This window comes from Scyliorhinus torazame, chromosome 17 (genome assembly GCF_047496885.1).
Source record: "Scyliorhinus torazame isolate Kashiwa2021f chromosome 17, sScyTor2.1, whole genome shotgun sequence".
NCBI classification, from domain to species: Eukaryota; Metazoa; Chordata; class Chondrichthyes; order Carcharhiniformes; family Scyliorhinidae; genus Scyliorhinus; species Scyliorhinus torazame.
The window spans coordinates 178,156,557-178,177,781 of NC_092723.1; the positions used below are offsets into that span (position 1 = coordinate 178,156,557).

Consider the following 21,225-nt stretch of genomic DNA (forward strand, 5'->3'; position numbering starts at 1 on the left):
TGTCTGGCATCTTTGAATCTGTCTCTCTCTCTCTATATATATATATATATATATATATATATATGTTTCTGGAACATACCTCTTCATTCACCTGAGGAAGGAGCAGCGCTCCGAAAGCTAGTGACATCGAAACAAACCTGTTGGACTTTAACCTGGTGTTGTAAGACTTCTTAAAGTCTTATGGTACAGTTGTATCAGAATTTCCCTGCTTTTGTAGTCCATCCTCCTTGCAATAAAGGGCAACACTCCATTTGCTTTTCTGATCACTTGCTGTACTTGCATGCTACTTTATTGTGATTTATGTGCCAGGACATCCAGATCCCTCTTTACTACAGCATTCTGCAGTCCCTCACCACTTAAATAACTTTTGTGCTTTGCTGTTCTTTCTGCCAAAGTGGATAACCTCACATTTTCCTACATAAAATCAATCATGTACAAATTTTTGCCCGCTTGCTTAATCTATCTATACCCATTTGCAGATATTGGATTCTCCTTGCAGCTTGCTTTTCTATTTCTCTTTTGCTATATTTATTTTCATCAGCTGGACTTTTTCAAGTAATTTTTAATGCTCTTCAAAATGGACAATTGCTGAGCTGACAGGGTAACGGCACCTGGTCACATGCTGACTTCCAGAGGTTTCGCAGTTAACAAAGGCTAACACCTCAAACATCTGGAATATTACTCGCCTTGCATAAATTTCAATTCCAGACCAGACCCCAACAGTGGCTGGGATACTGGACCGAAACGCCAATATTTTAGTTTATTTTGTCAAATTTGAAAGAATGATTTGCTCCAGGAGCGATTTCATGACGAAATAGGGATTTGGTATTTTTTAAAACAAAACTTTATTACAAATACAATATTAAACCCTTTAACTTCAAACCTGAAAAAAACAGCTTGCAGTTACCCCTTAAACACGGCTGCTCAATTCCTCATTAAACAACAAGAAAGGAAACATGCAGCTCTCAATCCATCCTAAAACCAGCACTGCATAGAGTAATACTTGCTTCACAGAGCAGATTTGGGCTCCTGTTAGAACCCATTCAGACTCTGGCAATGGGATGTCTTCAAAAAGCTGGCTCATCCAGCGTGTTTCAGTGTCTTCCTTGTCCTCAGACAAGTCTGCTCTGCTTTAAATATTATTACTCTTTTTATAACCATCCGGATGGGAAAGAGTTGTGGACTTGTCAGACAGATCAGACTTCAATTTTTCTCCCACGTTTTCACAAAATGTCTCTCTGAATCCCTTAGCTCCACCCAGAAGTGACATCATCTCCCCAAGCTGAAGAACAAATTGACTCTCCATGCTAAAGCACATTAATTTTCCAGGAACTTTCCCCAGTCAAACCACAATGCATTAGTCCAGACTGAAAAACACTTTCCTCTGGTCAATTTCACCTTCTGGTTTCTAAAAGCTGCCAGGCCCTGCAAAGCTAAACCATTTTTAAAAAACATGACCACTTCAGTCAAGCATACTCTAATCCCAGGCTTCAAACCGTAAATTGCTCCAATATTTAGAATCCAATATTCCTAAAATTCTCCATTCGTCACACATAGTATAAACATTCCAGCCACCCAACAACCCAGCCAACAGTTGACCTGCTCCAGTCAGCTTCGAACAAAGACGACCCTTTGCAGGTCCTAATCTCTCATCATGGTGCTCGTGGCTTAAGCATTAACTGTTCTAACACAATAGTTTCAATAAGAGGTCATTGTTTTAACAGCCCAAAGCCAGCATCACCTGACTGAGACTGGGGTTGTCTGCATTCCTTTAATTATAGTGTTTGGACCTTTAGGTCAGTTAGTGCTGGACCTCTGAAGGAAACAGCAGCTCCAGGCAAGCAGCCTGTGCTACCCTGCATTTTGTTGTCAAGCCGCTGGCAGCAGACCGATCTCTGGTCCAAATCTGCAAACTTTGGAACTCGAGGGCAGCACGGTGGCGCAGTGGTTAGCATTGCTGCCTCACAGCGCCGAGGTCCCAGGTTCGATCCCGGCTATGGGTCACTGTCCGTGTGGAGTTTGCATATTCTCCCCGTGTTTGTGTGGGTTTCGTCCCCACAACCCAAAGATGTGCAGGTTAGGTGGATTGGCCACGCTAAATTGCCCCTTAATTGGAAAAATGAATTGGGTACTCTAAATTTAAAGAAAAAAAAACTGTGGAACTTGTGTGCCTTCTCCCATCATGGGAGTCGCCTCCCGAAAGACGGATCACCCTACAATCAATCGACCTGCTGTGGGAAGAAACCACCCATTAAACTTCTGATTCTGGACTCTGGACCCAAGTAAAACCCCAACTTGTGTTTTATTCTGGCTGTGCCCTGAAGCCTCTTCCTTTTTCCTTAACCCCGTTTATTGTGTGTGTGTGTGTGTGTGTGCTGCAGATGATGTTGTACAATTATATTTATTTTATCATCTTGGATCATACCAGTATAACCTGGGCATTAGTGTGTGTTTAGAATAACAGCCTATGGTTTTAGTGATGGGAATTTTATTTTGTGCTCCTTGTATTCAGATTGCCTTTAGTTACTCCCTCATACCACTGACTCGTGCAGATCTTCTGTAGGTGGGTGATTCAGCAGTGCTGCCCTGTAACAGGCTGTTGGAGTTGGCCAAAATATTTCCTGCTTCATAAGAATTGTGCATTCTTCACTTGTATGAAGTACAATGGTTATTCCTCCAGGCAAGTGATGTACACTAGACTGTGGTTGATGCTGGATTGAGTTCAACCATCCTGAGTAATAACATTCCGGCTCATGGGGCTCAAAAACAAGTATGGACATTTTCTGGATTTAATTGTTTTAAATTGTAGGATGATTTAAAATAAACAAACCTCCGGGAAAGTCGGAATTCTTGGTCTTGGGAAACTGACAGATGCTGGGAAAGTATTACGATACCTTCTGAGCTACAGCTTATCTGTGTTATTTTTGCAATCTGTTTCAATAGTTGCGAAGTTTAAAAAGTAGAAACCAAAAGTACAATTTATGTCACTTCTTAAAAACCAAGAAGTGTTCATGCTGTGGTCATACCATACCCTTGGGCTGAGTTTGGTAGATGTAGATGTAAATTGCAGACTCTTGTGACATTGCTGCCAGAGCTCCATTGCTTATAGATGCTGAAAAAGCAGTGACTCTAGATTGTGATGTGCAAAGATATGATGGTCTATGTTGGCGTAGCTTAAAATATCAGGTGCAAAAATAATTAAATAACCTCGTTGAATGTTCGTCTTTATAACTGGAGATCTAGAATATAATGGAGAGGAAATGTTCCTACCACTACACAAACTACATCTAGAGTGCTGCACTGTCTACAATTCAGAGTGCCACTGCTTGGGACATATTGACCTTGGAAAGAATGCAGCACAGATATGCAGACTCCACACAGTGTTACCCATTCTCCATGAGTTACATTGTGAGGAGAGATTATGAAAGGTTACGGGCTGGTTTGATTGAGGATTTAAACATTTTGAAAGGACTCAGTTTTGCAAATAGAGAGACACCTTTTCATCTGATAGGGGAGTCTCGGAAAATGCGATAGAATCCGAGCAAGACCAGTCGGGAAGAAAGTGGTTATAGAAATGTGGAACTCTGCACAAAAAGTAGTCGATGCTGGCTCAATTAATAATTTTACAATCTGGCATTTATTTTTGCTACAGAACATGAGGATGTGGAGTGCAGACAGGTGGATAGGGTTAGGATTTGGATCAACCATGAACACTGACTGAATGATGGTCTGATTGATTTAGACACGAGGGGCTGAATGGCATATTCCTGTTCCTATGCAAGTGTTTTCCTTACTACTTTTTCTCCAGGGTGCCTGCTTTTTTTAGTTGGCGGGGAGGGGGCTTTGTGTGTTTTGGCTAATTTTATTGCAAATTTTGAAATAGGCACCCATTCACCTACTTTACCTTCACAGATATCACATAGTGTGAATCGTGTTTCACAATTCACCATCATGCCAGTCAGCAGCTGTAAAGAAAGGTCTTGCTGACATTTCAGATATGCAGCCCTGTTCAGCCGAAAGGTGACACAACCAAACATCATAACATGTCTTTTTTGTTTTACGGACATTGATCAACTGACAGTGTATTTCCAACTAGGGGCCGGTTTAGCTCGGTTGGCTGGACAACTGGTTTGTGATGCAGAGCAAAGCCAGCAGCGTGGGCTATTCGTGAAGGCCCGTCTTCACAACCTCTCCCTTCGCCTGAGGTCTGGTGATCCTCAGTTGAAAGAGCTGTTTTTAAGTTGCTGTTTTTGTTTCATTTTATGTGTATTGTGCAGTATTTGGATACTTTTATTTCAAAACACTCAAGAATCCAGGGATGTAAGAAAATCTGTACTGAGAAGCAGCAGTTTTCTTTTCGGATAGCTAAAGCAGACTCAATGGGCTGAATGGCCTCCTTTTGCACTGTAGGGATTCTATGCTTTTCAAATGAATATCTATTTAAAATTATGGTTTCAAGTAACTCTGTGCCTGCTTTACCCTCAATTGTATGGCTACCCCTGTTTCTAGCTCCTGCAATTCATTCTGAGTTAGCTTCCATCCAACATTTCTAAATTTTGTGTACCATGCTGATTACATTGCCTCCCTTTAATCCACTGATCCTTTTCAGGGAACTTCCATATTTTAATTTAGCTTGTTAATAATGTTTCAGAATGCATTTGATTCTGAGAATAATATGAATTGCATGTTCAGTGGTGCCCTGCGTTTCACATGAATTTCTACCACTCAAAAGCTGCAGAAATCTTTTGAAGCATGTATTGTGAAAACTCGAAATATCCCTAGGGATTACGTTGTTTGGTTTCAGTTTGACGGCTGAAGATAAATGCACTTTTATTCCAGTCAGAAATTGCTTCACTTCGTTCTGCTGCCCAGCACTCTTTGGCCACAAAATGACAATCATTATAAGTTTGTTTTATGTGAGATATTTTTGTAAGCAACAGAATAAGTTTGTTTCAATACAAGTTTTACTTTTTATGATTTTTTTTTTTTTCTTCTGCTGCTTCAGAGCTGTATTGTTACCTGACAAGAAGGTGTAATGCTTGCGAATAACAATTTGGCATAAGTACCAGTTAATGACAGTAAAGTATTTAAAATACAGATTACCACCAAAGTGAACATTGAAACAAGTTAATATGAAAGCCAGAGTATGGCCTGTATCCGAGGTAAAGGGCTATGAAAGGCAAGATCTTCAGAACAGAAGTTAGCAGATTTTGGCTTTCTGGAACTCCCAAATGATATAATTACTTCAAGTATGTGCATCGGACATTTGGATCTTCAATTGGGGTTTTACTGGCCCTGGTTGGTAAGCTAGGATGTGGGGCGGTGCTGTTAAAATACCAGGGAACCACATCTGGAGCACTGTTTTGCTACTGGTGACAATGGCTGGGTTTGATCTACCTCCCACTCAGAGGTGGGTAGCCAGTTTGGCCAATCGAGGCCATCTTATTGGGCCGACTGCATTTTGCCAGGGACGGTGGTGAGGCAGCGATGTGCATGGAGGCAAGCCTCCCAGTGGCTTCCCGGAAGATGGCATTGCATCTGGAGACCCCTGTGGCCCAACGAGGGGGCCTGCGCTGTTACTGGCCATCGCTGCAGCCCTACTGCTCCCACAAACGGGGCCTGCCTGTCTGGCCCTGTCGGAAAAAAATAATTTCTGACTGCCCTCTGATGTCACAAAATGGAGGCATCCACTTGATCCTCTTGCAGTGGCCACCTTTCCCAGTAGCACTGCCATGTGGAAGCGCAAGCCAGCTGCCCTTAATTGAATGGACCCAGTGACATCCAGTTAAAAGGCCGTCACTGGTAAGATTGCCGCTGCAGCCTCACTTCCCATCCGTGCGGACTTGGGACCTGCATGTGAACCCAAATTCCAGTTTGTTTACATTGATTTGAGTTGAAATATGTTTGGAGAAGGGAAATTGTGGGTGCAATCAACAGCAGCGAGAAGTTGTGAAGCTGGATGGTTTCAGAATGTGAATTAACAGTTGAAATAACAAGACCTGGTCTAAAGTATCTTTTTTATTTATCAAATGTTTCTGATCCTTGCTCGTTAAAAGTTCAGTTAACCAGGATCTTGGCCTTTGACTCTGCACCAGAGGTAACCTAAGGAAGCGTTATATATTTCCCTGTTGAGTCACAATCACTCAAAAATAAAGTTTCTGTGCCAGAAAAGAAACTAAAAGGAAAATGCAAAATGAAATCATATGTACGTGTGGAATGAAATCTGCTATTGTTACCCAGACTGACCTACAGGTGACTCCAGGCCCACAGCAATGTGATTGACTATTAACTGCCCTCTGAAATGGCCTAGCAGGCTACTTAGTTGTATTCAAGGAGGCGGTTCGACACCATCGAGGGCAATTGGGGACAGGCAATAAATGTTGGCTTTCCTGGTGATACCTGCATCCCACAAAATTATTTTAAATTACAACACTGTCTAGCTTGGAGTTTCCCCCAATTTATTTATCTGACCACTATGTGTAATCCTCCAATCTGATGTCCCTCTTGCACAGAAGCAATGGATGAAGTAAACGGTATAGAAGTCCTGTGGGAGTGCAGGAGCCATTGGAAGCTTTGGGAAGGGTGCTTCCCGCTTCTGATGTGCTCCTCAAAATCACTCTGGTGTATAAACGGTGCTGTTTCATGCTCCTCTAGGAATTGTTTTCACCAATCTATGAATCACCAACATCTTGTTCATTAATCAAATATTCTTTTACCAAAAGTAAAATTATGCTTCAGCATTATGCAAGAATTAGACGTCACTGTTGCCTTTATTTGTATAATAGGCTCGTTGAAGTAAACTTGTGCAAACTGGAAATGGTGTGCTTTTGTTATCCCTGGCCATCATGGAATAAGTTATTCTTCTAATGGAGACCTATTCTCTCTCTGTACTAGAGCGTATTTTGTGAATTTTTATTTCAAATAATTGTGCTTTGGTAAAATCAAATCCAGGTGATATTGAAAGTTGTTGTGAATCTGAGTGCCCTGTTTTGTTTAAGCAGAACTGTAACTGATGTGGAAGATTCTGGTGAATTATGACTGTCTCATAGTTATGTAAATTCAATCATGTTTGGAATTTTTGTGACCTTTTTGTTTGAAGTGCTTCTCAGTTTGAAGAACAAAAGCCTCCTTTGATTTTCAGATATTTTTCTCCAATCGTCTGACTTCATAGTTTTTTTTAAAATCGATTTCTTTTTACACGAAAGGAGGCCAGGGAAATAAAGTTTGACCCAACTACTGTGAATTGATACTAGTTCAGTGCGGGTTTTCTTTTATTGGGAAAGAGCAAACTGGTGAAATGCATCGTACTTCTTGGAAAATAGATTGCAAACAATTCAAAGACTAGCTGAGACCAGATGAATTGTGACATTTTTTCTGATTTTGCGTACTGACTCTCTTACTTTCATGTTGATCTTAAAAAGTAAAAGTAAATGAAGCAACAACATTTCTCTCATTCCTGCAATTGATTAAAATAGAAACTATCCAGCTAACGTTTAGGGATAGAAATTGCATGGCGTTCCCATGTACTGATTGCAGGGAATAATTCCTCAACGTTGTTGAGCCTTGGATCTGATTTAACCTAGAACGGTAAGCTTACTCTCCATCACTAGGCAGCGAAGCAGGCCTCTGAATCGACACTCTGATAAGTCCCCACAGAAGTGGCTGGAGTGGGCAATGAGGCACGATCACAACACAAGGTGAGTTAGGGGAACACCCTGCTCCTCGTAACTCCCCAAGAAGGCTTTTTATTCCTTGCCTTTCATTTGCTTCACTGGTGAATCCTGAATGGGAAAGCCTGCCACCTGATCATTACTGACTAATTTGAAATTACACCCTTTTACAAAGTAGAAGGGTCCAACAAGTTGTTTCAGCTGATCATTCAAGACGTCTAAAAAAACTTAACTGTGACTTCAATAGTGGGATCAGCACATCTGCAGATTGGGTGCTGGCTGACTCACTGCTAAATTGGTATGTTTTACATCTTTAAAATGGTTGCAGAGCATCCCAATTCCTAATCCTTACCAAGTTGATCAGTTACTAAATTCACTTGGCTATATATTTAGGACACCTTTCTAGGTATTTTTGGCAGTTCTACTAACTGGAGCATTATGTTGGGATTGCAATTTGCGGTTGATCTAGAATTTAAAGCATTTGCACATAAAAGACGTTCTTCACCAAAATGGTTTTGAATTAATAAGGTCTAGAGTTAAGCCTCTGGCACTTTAGACTTCCGGTTGCGGCGATGCACTGCTAAGCCACACGTTTCGGCAGCTCCCGTTCTAACGGACTTTTGGGCTCTTTTCGGGAGCCCTAACGGAAATTTTTTCAGACCAAACCCAGTGTAGGGTGACGAAGGAAGGTGCCCCCCTGGGTGTGTATGGAAAAGGCCAGTGGCAGTGGCCAGATTGCGAAGGATCCTTTGGAGCAGCGGCAGAGAAGAGAAGGAAGAAGCAAGATGGCGGCGGATGGTGCCCAGACGGCATGGGGCACGAACCAGCAGGAATTCCTCCGACGGTGTGTGGAGGAACTAAAGAAGGAGGTGCTGGCGCGATGTTATTGGCAATCGATGGGCTGAAGGAAACACAAAAGGCCCAGGCGATAGAGCTCCGTGGAGTGAAGGCAAAGGCAGCCGAAAACGAGGATGAAATACAGGGCCTTGTGGTAAAAATGGAGACACATGAGGCGCTACATAAGAGATGTATCGAAAGGCTGGAAGCCCTGGAAAACAGCTCGAGGAGGAAGAACCTCCGGATTCTAGGTCTCCCCGAAGGAACAGAGGGAGCTGACGTTGGTGCTTATGTGAGCACGATGTTCCATACGCTAATGGGAGCTGAGGCCCCCTCGGGCCCCCTGGAGGTGGAAGGGGCTCACCGGGTCCTTGTGAGAAGACCAAAGGCGGGAGAACTACCAAGGGCGATAGTGGTGAGATTTCACCGCTTCACGGACAGAGAGGCTGTTTTGAGCTGGGCCAAGAAGGTACGGAGTAGTAGGTGGGAGAATGCGGTGATAAGAGTGTATCAGGACTGGAGCGCGGAGGTGGCGAGAAGGAGGGCGAGCTTCAATCAGGCCAAGGCGGTGCTTCACAGGAAGAAAATAAAATTTGGGATGCTGCAGCCAGCGCGGTTGTGGGTAACGCATCAGGGCAAGCACTACTACTTCAAAATGGCGGCTGAGGCATGGACCTTCATCCAAGAAGAGAAACTGGACTAGAACTGAGAGTCTGATGTTAGGGGGGAAACAACGAGGTTGTTGTACTGAAATGTAAATTGGGGAATGGGAGGTTTATTGTACTGAAACGATAGACTGGGAATCTTTCTCCTCGAGATGGGGGGACACGGAGGAAGGTGGGCGCCGGTGGAAAAAGGGACGGAGAGGGGGGATGGGGAATGAGGGAGCTGCGCCATAGGGGGCGGGGCCGATAGGAAAGCGCGGGGGTTTTTTTTCCCGCGCTATGGAGATGATGGCGGGAAGATAGGCGCAGGAAGGAAGAGAATTCCACACACGGGGGTCAAAGAGAGAACGGGGGATGCCGGGATCAGTTAGAGTTAGCTGACTTTCGGAAGCATCATGGGGGGAGTAACCATGCTAGATGGGGATCTGGGGGGGCGGGGGAACTAACTGGGTTGCTGCTGCTGAGAGCAAAGGGGAGCTGGCAAGAGAAGAGGTGGTCGGGACGGGAAGGCACCGCCTGGGGGATTGGTGGGTGCGCAAAACCCAGACGGGGGGCTGGCCCAGAATAGGGGATGGCTAGTCTGGGAGGGGGCGGGTGGCCCCCCCAATCCGGCTGATCACGTGGAATGCGAGAGGCCTGAATGGGCCGATTAAGAGGGCCCGGGTGTTCGCGCACTTAAAAAGACTGAAGGCGGATATGGTCATGCTTCAGGAGACGCATCTGAAGGTGGCGGATCAGGTTGGGTTAAGGACAGGATGGGTGGGACAGGTGTTCCACTCAGGGTTGGACGTGGAAAATAGGGGGGTGGCGATATTGGTGGGGAAACGGGTGTCGTTCGAGGCTAGGAATATAGTGGTGGATAACGGGGGTAGATACGTGATGGTGAGTGGTAGATTGCAGGGAAAGGAGGTTGTGCTGGTAAATGTATATGCCCCTAACTGGGACGACACTGGATTTATGAAGCGGATGCTGGGACGTATCTCGGACCTGGAGGTGGGAAGCCTGGTAATGGGGGGGGACTTCAATACTGTGCTGGATCCAGGGCTAGACCGGTCTAGATCCAGGACCGGAAGAAGGCCGGCAGCGGCCAAGGTGCTTAGGGGGTTCATGGAGCAAATGGGGGGAGTGGATTCGTGGAGATTTGCTAGGCCGGTGGCCAAAGAGTTCTCCTTTTTCTCCCATGTCCACAAGGTATACTCCCGGATAGATTTCTTTGTTTTGAGTAGGGAACTGATCTCGAAGGTGGCAGGAACGGAGTACTCGGCCATAGCCATTTCAGACCATGCCCCGCACTGGGTGGATCTGGAATTAGGAGAGGAGAGGGAGCAGCGCCCACTCTGGCGACTGGATGTGGGACTATTGGCGGATGAGGGGGCCTGTGGAAGGATGCGGGGATGTATTGAGAGGTACCTGGCGGTCAATGACGATGGTGAGGTTCAGGTGGGGTAGTATGGGAAGCGCTGAAGGCGGTGGTTAGGGGAGAGTTGATCTCCATTAGAGCTCACAAGGAGAAACAAGAGGGCAAAGAAAGGGAGAGATTTGTGGGGGAGATATTGAGGGTGGATAAAAGATATGCGGAGGCTCCAGACGAAGGACTGTGTAGAGAGAGGCGAAGACTTCAGACTGAGTTTGACCTGCTGACCACAGGAAAGGCAGAGGCACAGTGGAGGAAGGCACAGGGGATGAGATATGAGTATGGGGAAAAGGGCGAGCCGGCTGCTGGCCCACCAACTTCGCAAGAGGATAGCGGCGAGGGAGAGTGGGCGAGTTAGGGATGAAACGGGAATTACGGAGCGGAGAGCAGGGAAGGTAAATTAGGTGTTTAAGACCTTTTATGAGAGGCTATATAAGTCCCAACACCCGGAAGGAAAAGAGGGAATGCAACAGTTTCTGGACCAACTAAGGTTCCCGAGGGTGGAGGAGCAGGAGGTGGCAGGTCTGGGGGCGCCAATTGAGGTGGATGAGGTGACTAAAGGACTGGGGAAATATGCAAGCAGGGAAGGCCCCGGGACCAGACGGGTTCCTGGTGGAATTCTACAGGAAATATGTGGACTTGTTGGCCCCGCTGCTGGCGCGAACCTTTAACGAGGCCAGAGAAGGGGGGATTCTACCCCTGAAAATGTCGGAGGCGACGATATCACTAATCCTGAATCGGGTTAAAGATCCGCCGCAATGCGGGTCATATAGGCCTATCTCACTTCTAAATGTAGACGCCAAGCTGCTGGCAAAAGTGCTGACGACGAGGATAGAGGATTGTGTCCCGGGGGTGGTGCATGAAGACCAGACGGTTTATAAAGGGGAAACAACTGAATGTCAACGTTCGACGGCTGCTGGGGGTGATAATGATGCCCCCAGCGGAGGGGGAGGCAGAGATAGTGGTGGCAATGGGCGCAGAGAAGGCATTTGATAGGGTAGAGTGGGAGTATTTATGGGAGGTGTTGAGGAGGTTTGGGTTCGGGGAGGGGTTTGTCAGTTGGGTCAGACTCCTATATGCGGCCCCAGTGGCAAGTGTAGTCACAAACCGGCAAAGATCGGAGTATTTTCGGCTACACGGGAACAAGGCAGGGGTGTCCCCTGTCCCCATTACTGTTCGCGTTGGCAATTGAACCACTGGCCATAGCGTTGAGAGACTCTAAGAAATGGAGGGGGAGAGGAACATCGAGTGTCACTACGCAGATGACCTACTGCTATATGTTGCGGACCCTGTCGAGGGGATGACCGAGGTTATGCAGATGTTGAGGGAGTTTGGAGATTTTTCGGGATATGGGCTAAATATGGGGAAGAGTGAGCTTTTTGTAATACACCCCGGGGACCAGGGAAGAGGAATAGACGCCCTGCCGTTAAGGAGAGTGGAAAGGAGCTTCCGATATTTGGGGATCCAGGTAGCTCGGAGCTGGGGAACTCTACACAAACTTAATCTGACGCCGCTGGTGGAGCAGATGGAGGAGGATTTCAAGAGGTGGGATATGCTGCCGCTCTCATTGGCAGGCAGAGTGCAGGCGGTAAAAATGATGGTTCTCCCGAGGTTTCTTTTCGTGTTTCAATGTCTCCCCATTCTGATCACGAAGGCCTTTTTCAAGAAAATAGACGGGAGCATTATGAGTTTTGTGTGGGCAGGGAAGACCCCGAGGGTAAGGAGGGGGTTCCTGCAGCGTAGCAGGGACAGAGAGGGACTGGCGTTGCCGAACCTGGACGACTATTACTGGGCCGCCAATGTGGCGATGGTTTGTAAGTGGATGAGGGAGGGAGAGGGGGCGGCGTGGAAGAGGCTGGAGATGGCGTCCTGTATAGGAACGAGCCTAAAGGCGCTGGTGACGGCACCGCTGCTGCTCTCCCCAAAAAGGTACACCACAAACCCAGTGGTGGTGGCAACCTTCAGGATCTGGGGGCAGTGGAGGCGACACGGGGGTGACGGGTGCCTCGGTGTGGTCCCCGATCAGGAACAACCATAGGTTTGTACCAGGAAAGATGGACGGAGGGTTCCAGAGCTGGCAACGAGCAAGAATTAGGAAACTGAGAGATCTGTTTATAGACGGGACGTTTGCGAGCCTGGGAGCGCTGGAGGAAAAGTATGAGTTGCCCCCGGGGAACAATTTCAGATACATGCAAGTGAGGGCGTTTACGAGGCAACAGGTGAGGGAATTTCTGCTGCTCCCAACACAGGGGATCCAAGATAGTGATTTCCAGGGTATGGGTCGGGGAGGGCAAAAATATCCGAAATATACCAAGAGATGAGAGATGAGGGGGAGGCGATGGTAGAAGAGCTGGAGGGAAAATGGGAAGAAGAGCTGGGAGAGGAGGTTGATGAGGGTCTGTGGGCTGATGCCCTAAGCAGGGTAAATTCCTCGTCTTCGTGTGCCAGGCTTAGCCTGATTCAATTTAAGGTTCTACACAGAGCACATATGACGGGAGCAAGACTGAGCAGGTTCTTCGGAACGGAGGACAGGTGCGGGAGGTGCTTGGGAAGCCCGGCGAACCACACACACATGTTCTGGTCGTGTCCGGCACTGGATGAGTACTGGAGGGGAGTGGCAAAGGTGATCTCCAAGGTGGTGAAGGTCCGGGTCAAGCCAGGCTGGGGGTTAGCGATATTTGGGGTAGCGGAAGAGTCGGGAGTGCAGGAGGCGAACGAGGCCGATATTTTGGCTTTGCGTCCCTGATAGCCCGGCGAAGGATCTTACTCATGTGGAAGGAAGCGAAACCCCCCGGCGTGGCGGCCTGGATAAATGATATGGCAGGGTTCATAAAACTAGAACGAATGAAATTTGCGCTGAGAGGATCGGCTCAGGGGTTCTCCAGGCGGTGGCAACCGTTCCTTGACTACCTCGCGGAACGTTAAGGGAAAATAGTTCGCCAGCAGCAGCCCGGGGTGGGGGAGCACTATTTTTTTTGTTACTTTGTTAGTTCACTATATTATTGAAATAATGTTATTTATCAGTTACTGTGCTATTTTTATGTTGATTTGTAAAGTGGGAAAAATTCTGTTTGAAAACTTTAATAAAATATTTTATTTTTTTAAAAGCCTCTGGCACTTTGCTGACCGATAGTTTGCCACAGCTCAACCTGCATTGCTGTCCAGTTAGCTTGAAGTTATTGGGATGTCTTTGCCTGATTTCCCCTGTCTGGAGGAAGCACATTTCCAGTTTATTCACCTTTTGTGAGGGTTATGTAAATAGAATAGAATCCCTTCAGTACAGAAGGAAGCCATTCGACCTATGAAGTCTGCACCAGCTCCCTGAAAAAGCACCCTATCTCGGTGCAATCCCCCACTCTATCCATGTAACCCTACCTCGGGGCAATTTAGCATAGCCAATCCAGCTAAATGTGGAAATGTGAGATTAATCAAACGGCAAAGCTTTTTCTTGTAAAGTTTTAATCAAGTTACAAAAACATTCTTTTCTTTTTGCATTTTCTTTATTCTTAGGGGGAAGAAATTTTCCTTGATATGTTTGAAGATGAATATCGAGCCATGATGGTAAGTGACGATCTGAGTTAGTTCAATATGCAGCTTAAGGAGTTGAATGTCTTTAGCCTAATTCTATAACATGTGTATTCCTACAACTCGAGCATGGGAAATCATTTATGTGCAAAACTATACAAGCTTTACATTGAAGGAGTATAGGATACTTCATTTGTGTGATAGAGCAATGTTTTCTTAAAGATGAGCAAGAGACAATTGTGTTGCAAGACTATTGCCCCATAATTACACAAGAATAGACATTCTGTAGATCCTCTTTTAAGCCTACAAACATTCTTGATACTCACTGCCTTAAGATACTCACTGCCTTAAATAGTGCAAGTAAGGCATTAATTAGAGACATTGATAATTTGTCACCAATGGTTTTCATGATGTACATTAGTTATTGAGATTACCTACTGGTACCTACTCCGCATCAAATATGTTTATCAATAATGTGCAATATTTTATCAATAATATAATTAGTATGTTTAACAAATTTGTAATAGTTTTCAAATTAGGTTGGATAACGTTGGGAATGTGAGGAGGCCATTGTAGTGATAGCGTGGTTTTGTAATTCACCGAATGACCACTAGGAGTCTCACAAGTATATAAGTGGAAGTTAAAGTCAGGTGACCTCTCAGACTGGCTGGAGAGAGGTTGCTTGTGCTTGATCTTACTGTGGTTCATCTGTTGTTTGTATATAGTTTACCCAGAGTTAATGTTAATAAATGGTTTATAGCTTTAGCTACAAGTGTTCTTGTAATATAAATCAGGCCATCCGATAAGAACATTACAGCTATTTAGCCCCTCACACCTGTTCTGCTATTTAATGTGACCTAACTCCATTAACCTACTTTTCCTCTATGTTCCTTAATAGCTTTGGTTAACAAAAATAAATAAATCTCGGATTTAAAATTAATAATTGATCTAGTATCCGTTGCCATTTGTGGAAGGGTGTTCCAAACTTCTATTACACTTTTTGTATATAGAGGTATTTCTTCATTTCACTTCTGAAAGCCTGACTCTAATTTTTAGACTGTGCACTGTAGTGTAGGCATCCCGACAAGCGCAAATAGTTACTCTCTATTTACCCTATCCGTTCCCCATAATTGAAAACTCCAGTCAAATCCTCCTTTACCGTCTAAATTCCAGGGAGTAAAACCCTAGTTTGTGTAATCTCTCCCCCTCAATTTAACCTGTGAAGTCCTGGTATCATTCTGGTAAACGTATGTTGTACACCCTCGAAGGTCATTATATCCTTCCCACGATGTGTTCCCAGTACTCCAGGTTTGGTCTAACCCGTGTTTTGTTAAGCTGAAGCATGATTTCTACCTCCTGGGATTCTAGCCCTTCAAATTCTGAGAGAGTGCTCAGTTTAGTATTGGTACCATACGTTTATGTAGATTGGCGATGATATTTCTTGCCATGGAGGTTAAATATACTGCACAAAGCGTCTGTCAGCGGAACTTGTGTTACACAAATCCTTAATTGCGGTTGTTGTCATGGCACAGTTTGTTTCTCAATTCTGGGAGTAGCTGTGTTGCAACAAATCGAAAGAAGAAGCAATTGCTGTCGGCTTGCATTGTATTTTGTGCAGAATTTAAATTTGCCTCTTAAAACGCTAAAAAGGTGAAACATTTCTGCATGATGTAGAGAGATCATGTCGGTCGGATTGTAAACTAAAAGGGCATGAAACTAGCCGATAAGACATTAAACAAGAAAACAAAAGTTGTTGATCGAGGAATGGAAAGTAGAAGGAGGTATAGGAGAAACAACAACAACTTGTATCTTTTATTGTAAATAAATATCCCAAAGGCCCTTCAGAGGAATAAAAAGTCAAATGGCCCTAAAGACAAACGAGAAATCGGGGATAAAAGCAAATGGCTGCGGATGCTGGAAAAGTTGTCTCTCTTCTCTTTCCATAGATGCTGTCAGACCTGCTGAGATTTTCCAGCATTTTCTGTTTTTGTTGTGAAGGAGAAATCGGTTCCGATCTTGAAGTTGGGTTTTAAGGGGGGCTTTAAAGGTGGAGATGGAGGGGCAGGGCTTTCCAGTTGGAATTTGAAATGTGAGGCTGAGCTCGATGAAGTATGCCACCAATAATGGGGCCAAGAAAAGGGTGGCGGAGAGAGGAGATCCGAATCAAAGGTACGGAGTTTGGTTAAGGTGTTGTAGTGCTGAAGAAGGGAATGGATTAAGTCAGGGAAAAGTTTAAACCCAAGGATGAGAATTTTAAATTGGTTGATAAATGGATAGGACTTGCTGTAAGATGTAGTACGAGTAGCAGAGCTTTGCATCAGCTAACGTTTATAGCAGGTGAAGGAAGAGGGGTTGCCACAAGAATATTGAGATACTCCAGTTTGCAGGTGACAAACGTAGATGAATATTTCTATAGCAAATTGGCTGAAATGGGCAAAGTCACATAATGAAATAGATGGTCTTTGTGATGGGAAGGATATAAACAGGAAAAAATGCTTGACCTAACTAAGCTGTGAAATGTTGATCCCAAGACGAATCAAACCAAATTATTTTCATCATGCATTTTTAGATATAAACAGGAGCTGCCCTATACTATGTCCATCCTACTATTAGGAATTAGTGACGTGCTTGATTTCATTTATTTCGGGTGCAACTTGGTTATGAATCCCAGTGGAATTTGGAAAATATGTATGAAGATCACAAGTTGGCTATCTTGTATGGGATAATCTTCATTTCCTTGTAGAATGTTGTACATATGCTATACCGAAACAAATAGTATTTCCCTTCCACATGTGCACTGTTCTCCACTAAAATGTAGTGATTGTTCTACTTTTGTACATGTTGGTTGTCTTGCCCTGCAGAAGCAGCTTGATCCTCAAACCAAGTTGCCTGTTAGACAGCACTATTAGTGTCAGGCTCATTTTTAGACCCAGATCGTCTCACACTCTGAGCAAAACAAATTCGGGGGCGTAGCTTATGCCGTCGCTGTGGCAAGGCGGGACCTGATTGAGCCGGCACGACCAGCTCCACAGAAATTAGGGCACCATCTTCAAAGGATGCCCCGATCTGAACGAAGAAATAACCCACCTCCTACACCACCCAAGCGCAGGGCCTTTATATACCCGTTCTAAACCTTGCCAATGTGACATTACATCTGCGAGGTATCAATATTAAGTGAGCGGCGGGGGGGGGGGGGGGGGAAATGAGGGCTTGTTAAGTATAAATAAAGTACAATTTATTTAATTGTATTACAATGAGTTTCTTGCCCTTTGTGGATGGAAACCTCGTTCTATCACTGGCAAGGGATAGGGAAAAATCAGGAAATAAGAGCTGGGGGGGCAGCACGGTGGCGCAGTGGTTAGCATTCTGCCTCACGGTGCTGAGGTCCCAGGTTCGATCCTGGCTCTGGGTCACTGTCTGTGTGGCGTTTGCATATTCTCCCCGTGTTTCCGTGGGTTTTGCCCCCACAACCCAAAGATGTGCAGGGTAGGTGGATTGGCCACACTAAATTGCCCCTTAATTGGAAACAATGAATTGGGTACTCTAAATTTATTTTTTTTTAAAAGGAAATAGAGCTGGCAAGATTTTAGCTTCCCGACTCTAGCGGGATTTTGCGCCTGCCTGCATCACCATTTGCGCTCCCCTATGTTGACCAATCTTTTTTTCAGGTGCAGTAGACTTTTAATATCTTTTGTTTTTACTTCAGATTTTGAACATCTGAAAATTCCATTGCCCGTGTACTTTATTGATATCGGCAGGGTTTTATAACGGACAGACACGACTTTTCAGATCTTAACTTTGCTCAGAAATTATTGTTTTGTGCCAATATTCTCAGTTAACAATCAGGCTTTTTCTTTTATAATTCTGCCTCCGTCTGCGTATTTTTCTTGCCTCTTTGCTTTGTATACATGCAAGTGGCAGCGTTAAATTCTCTGAGTGACATTATGGTATTGCCATTGATCACAATGTCTCCAGTACAGCAACAAAAAAAAATTAGCCAAGGTTTCTGCTCAGATCAATTGTGCAATGCTGCTGGGAATGCACCAAGGAGATTGAGCCTGACTTTGACAACACTTCTTGAACATCCATTGAAAAAAATAGCCAGTCTGGAATGGCTGCCTTGTGTCATGGCCTTCAGGTGTAGTGAAATAGTCAAAGAAGCGGCACAGTGGTTAGCACTGCAGTCTCAAGCGCCGAGGTCCCAGGTTCTGGGTCACTGTCCATGTGGAGTTTGCACATTCTCCCTTTGTGTGGGTTTCGCCCCCACAACACAAAGATGTGCGAGATAGATGGATTGAACGCGCTAAATTGCCCCTTAATTGGGAAAAATGACTTGGGTACTCTAAATTTATATTTTTTTAAATAGTCAAAGAAAAGTTGTGGGGTGGGAATGCAAACCATTTACCCAGGATGTGCCCAACAAAAAGTTTCTATAATGTTATTCACTCTCTAAATGTTACCTTCTGGTTCCTTACCGGTTCTCTGGGAATTTTGTTTGGTTCACCGGCTCTTCAAAGTTTGCCCTCCCTACAGGGAGAACAATAATAATCATTTAAAAATAGCTGTAGAGATTCTTAAGTAAATGGTGGCAAATGCAAGGTTTTTTTTTCCCCCTGCTGTTCTGTATTCAATGGGAACTAGGTTGCGTTTGTTTCAAAGAAGGTACTGGAAATACTCAATAAGTCTCGCAGCAACTGTGGAGAGAAAAAACGAGCGCAATCTACTGGCCACACTGTGCCTGAAAAGCCGTGGCGCAGCCTGGTTGTTAAATGACAGCAGACGCCGCTCCCGGGATATACCCGGCTCCCCACGCCTTGCGAGATCTAATGCAATCTTTCAATATGTCACGATGTGAAGCCTGCCCATTGTGGGCAGGATCACTTTTTGGCAAGTCTGCATATTAGAGCAAGACAACTAATCTCACTGTAATATGCAAGGGCTGGTTTAGCACAGTGGGCTAAATAGCTGGCTTGTAATGCAGAACAAGGCAGCAGCGCGGGTTCAATTCCCGTACCGGCCTCCCCGAACAGGCGCCGGAATGTGGCGACTAGGGGGCTTTTCACAGTAATTTATTGAAGCCGACTTGTGACAAATTATTATTATTGTTCCCTGAAGTAACCATGGTGTTGGGATCTATCCCCTTTGCCTTGGAGACCTCAGGCAAGCAACCTTCAGTACTGGTCTCCACAAACGGGGACCAGAAAGAACCGCCTCCCAAGGGATTGGAGGTCCTACAGATGCATGCCCTCTGGGTAGGGTGGTACCCCCGGTACTGCTGGTGTCAGCCTGATACTGCCAAGGTGCACGAGTGATCGAGCGATTGGGGGGGCGGTTGTGGGGGGGAGAGTGAGGGGTGGTCTCTGGACCCCTTACAGTGAGTTGGAGCTTGGGGGATGTACGGGGTTCGCGCTGGAGTCTCGATCGTTCCCTGCACTGAGGTGTTTCGGCGAGCGAGGCTAACCTCGCCCGTGCATTCCCTGCTGAGGCCCCGTATCTAACAGGAGTCATGTTAGATAGCGTTATGTTTCTTGGTGCTGCGATCGCCAGGAAAAATGCGCTAAACGCACTGGCTATGGGACATAGCTCCCATTTGGTAAAATCACGCCCGGCATTTCAGGTCGATGAGATTCTGGTAATTTATTTTTGCTTTTCTTTCCTCAAGAGTAAACCCCTGAATGTAGAGTACCTGATGATGGATGCGTCCATTCTGTTACCTCCTACTGGCACCCCACTAACTGGTATAGATTTTGTAAAAAGGCTACCATGTGGAGATGTGGAGAGAACAAGGCGGGTAAGCACCACAATACAGTCCGAACTGATCCATTTAACAGCCCAGAGTTAGTTCATGTTAATCTGCAAATGCTCAACTCTTCAAAATAAGGATATAATCATAACATGAAACAAGAAGGCTTTCATCATCTGTTTGGGTTTACATAAATAGGCCAAGGAGCACTGGGATGATCATAGATTAAGGGCTGGTATAGCTCAGTGGGCTAGACAGCTGGTTTGTGATGCAGAACAAGGCCAGCAGCGCAGGTTCAATTCCCGTACAAGCTTACCCGAACAGGCACTGGAATGTGGCGACTAGGAGCTTTTCACATACTTGTAACAATAAAGGTTATTATTATTATAAGATCATAGAATTTACAGTGCAGAAGGAGGCCATTCGGCCCATCGAGTCTGCACCGGCACTTGGAAAGAGCACCCTACTTAAGCTCATGCCTCCTCCCCATCCCAGTACCCCCGCCTCACCTTTTGGTCACTTACGGGCAATTTAGCATGGCCAATCCACCTAACCTGCACATCTTTGGACTGAGGGAGGAAACTGGAGCACCTGGAGGAAACCCACGCAGACACGGGGAGAACGTGCAGACTCCGCACAGACAGTGACCCAAGCCGGGAATCGATCCTGGGACCCTGGAGCTGTGAAGCAACTGTGCTGACCACTGTGCTACCGTGCCACTCCACTACGTTCACTATCTCCCTTCTGAGAGAAAGTGCAAAGTCTCACCCGAGGCCAGAATTGAACTAGGTACCCTGGAACTGTGAGGCAGCAGTGCTAATCACATTGCCAACATGCCGCCAATCACTGGTTGAATGTTGTTTAGCATGAGGAAGGACATGGGCAACAGAAGGTTATGTATGGAGGGTACAATGTGTGTAGACCGTTAAAAGTGTATTACAACAGTCAAGTCTAGGGGTAACAAAGGCGTGGATGAAAGTTTTAGCAGCATATGAACTGAAGGGGTATTGAGCAGCATATGAACTGAAGGGGTATTGAGCAATGTTACAGAGATGGAAAGTATGGCTGATTTGTGTCGTCGCAGATCTGTGGTTGGGAGCTCATCCTGGGGTCAAATATGACATCAAGTTGCAAACAGTTGTGTTCAGCCTCAGTAAGTTGCCATGGAGAGGGATAGAGCTGGTAAGGAAAATAAGTTGTTTTGTTTTTTTTAAAAAGGAGTTCCAGCAAACCTTAATGAAGAAGAAAGAACTTTGTATTCACTTTGAGTCCTTTCACATTCTCCGGTTTCCCCAAAGCTTTTCACAGCCGATTAATTACTTTCTGAAGTCTGATAACTGCTGTAAAGTATGTCAATACATCAGCCAATAT

General features: G+C 45.2%; 1 protein-coding gene across 1 annotated transcript in view; it reads left to right on the plus strand.

The window, feature by feature from the left end:
* clec16a (C-type lectin domain containing 16A) overlaps positions 1-21,225 on the plus strand; it is a 324,098-nt gene that overhangs the window by 160,294 nt on the left and 142,579 nt on the right. Inside the window, exons 17-18 of the mRNA XM_072481721.1 lie at positions 14,097-14,147; positions 19,774-19,902. Of these exons, the coding sequence (XP_072337822.1) occupies positions 14,097-14,147; positions 19,774-19,902 (180 nt within the window). The remainder of the gene's footprint in view (positions 1-14,096; positions 14,148-19,773; positions 19,903-21,225) is intronic.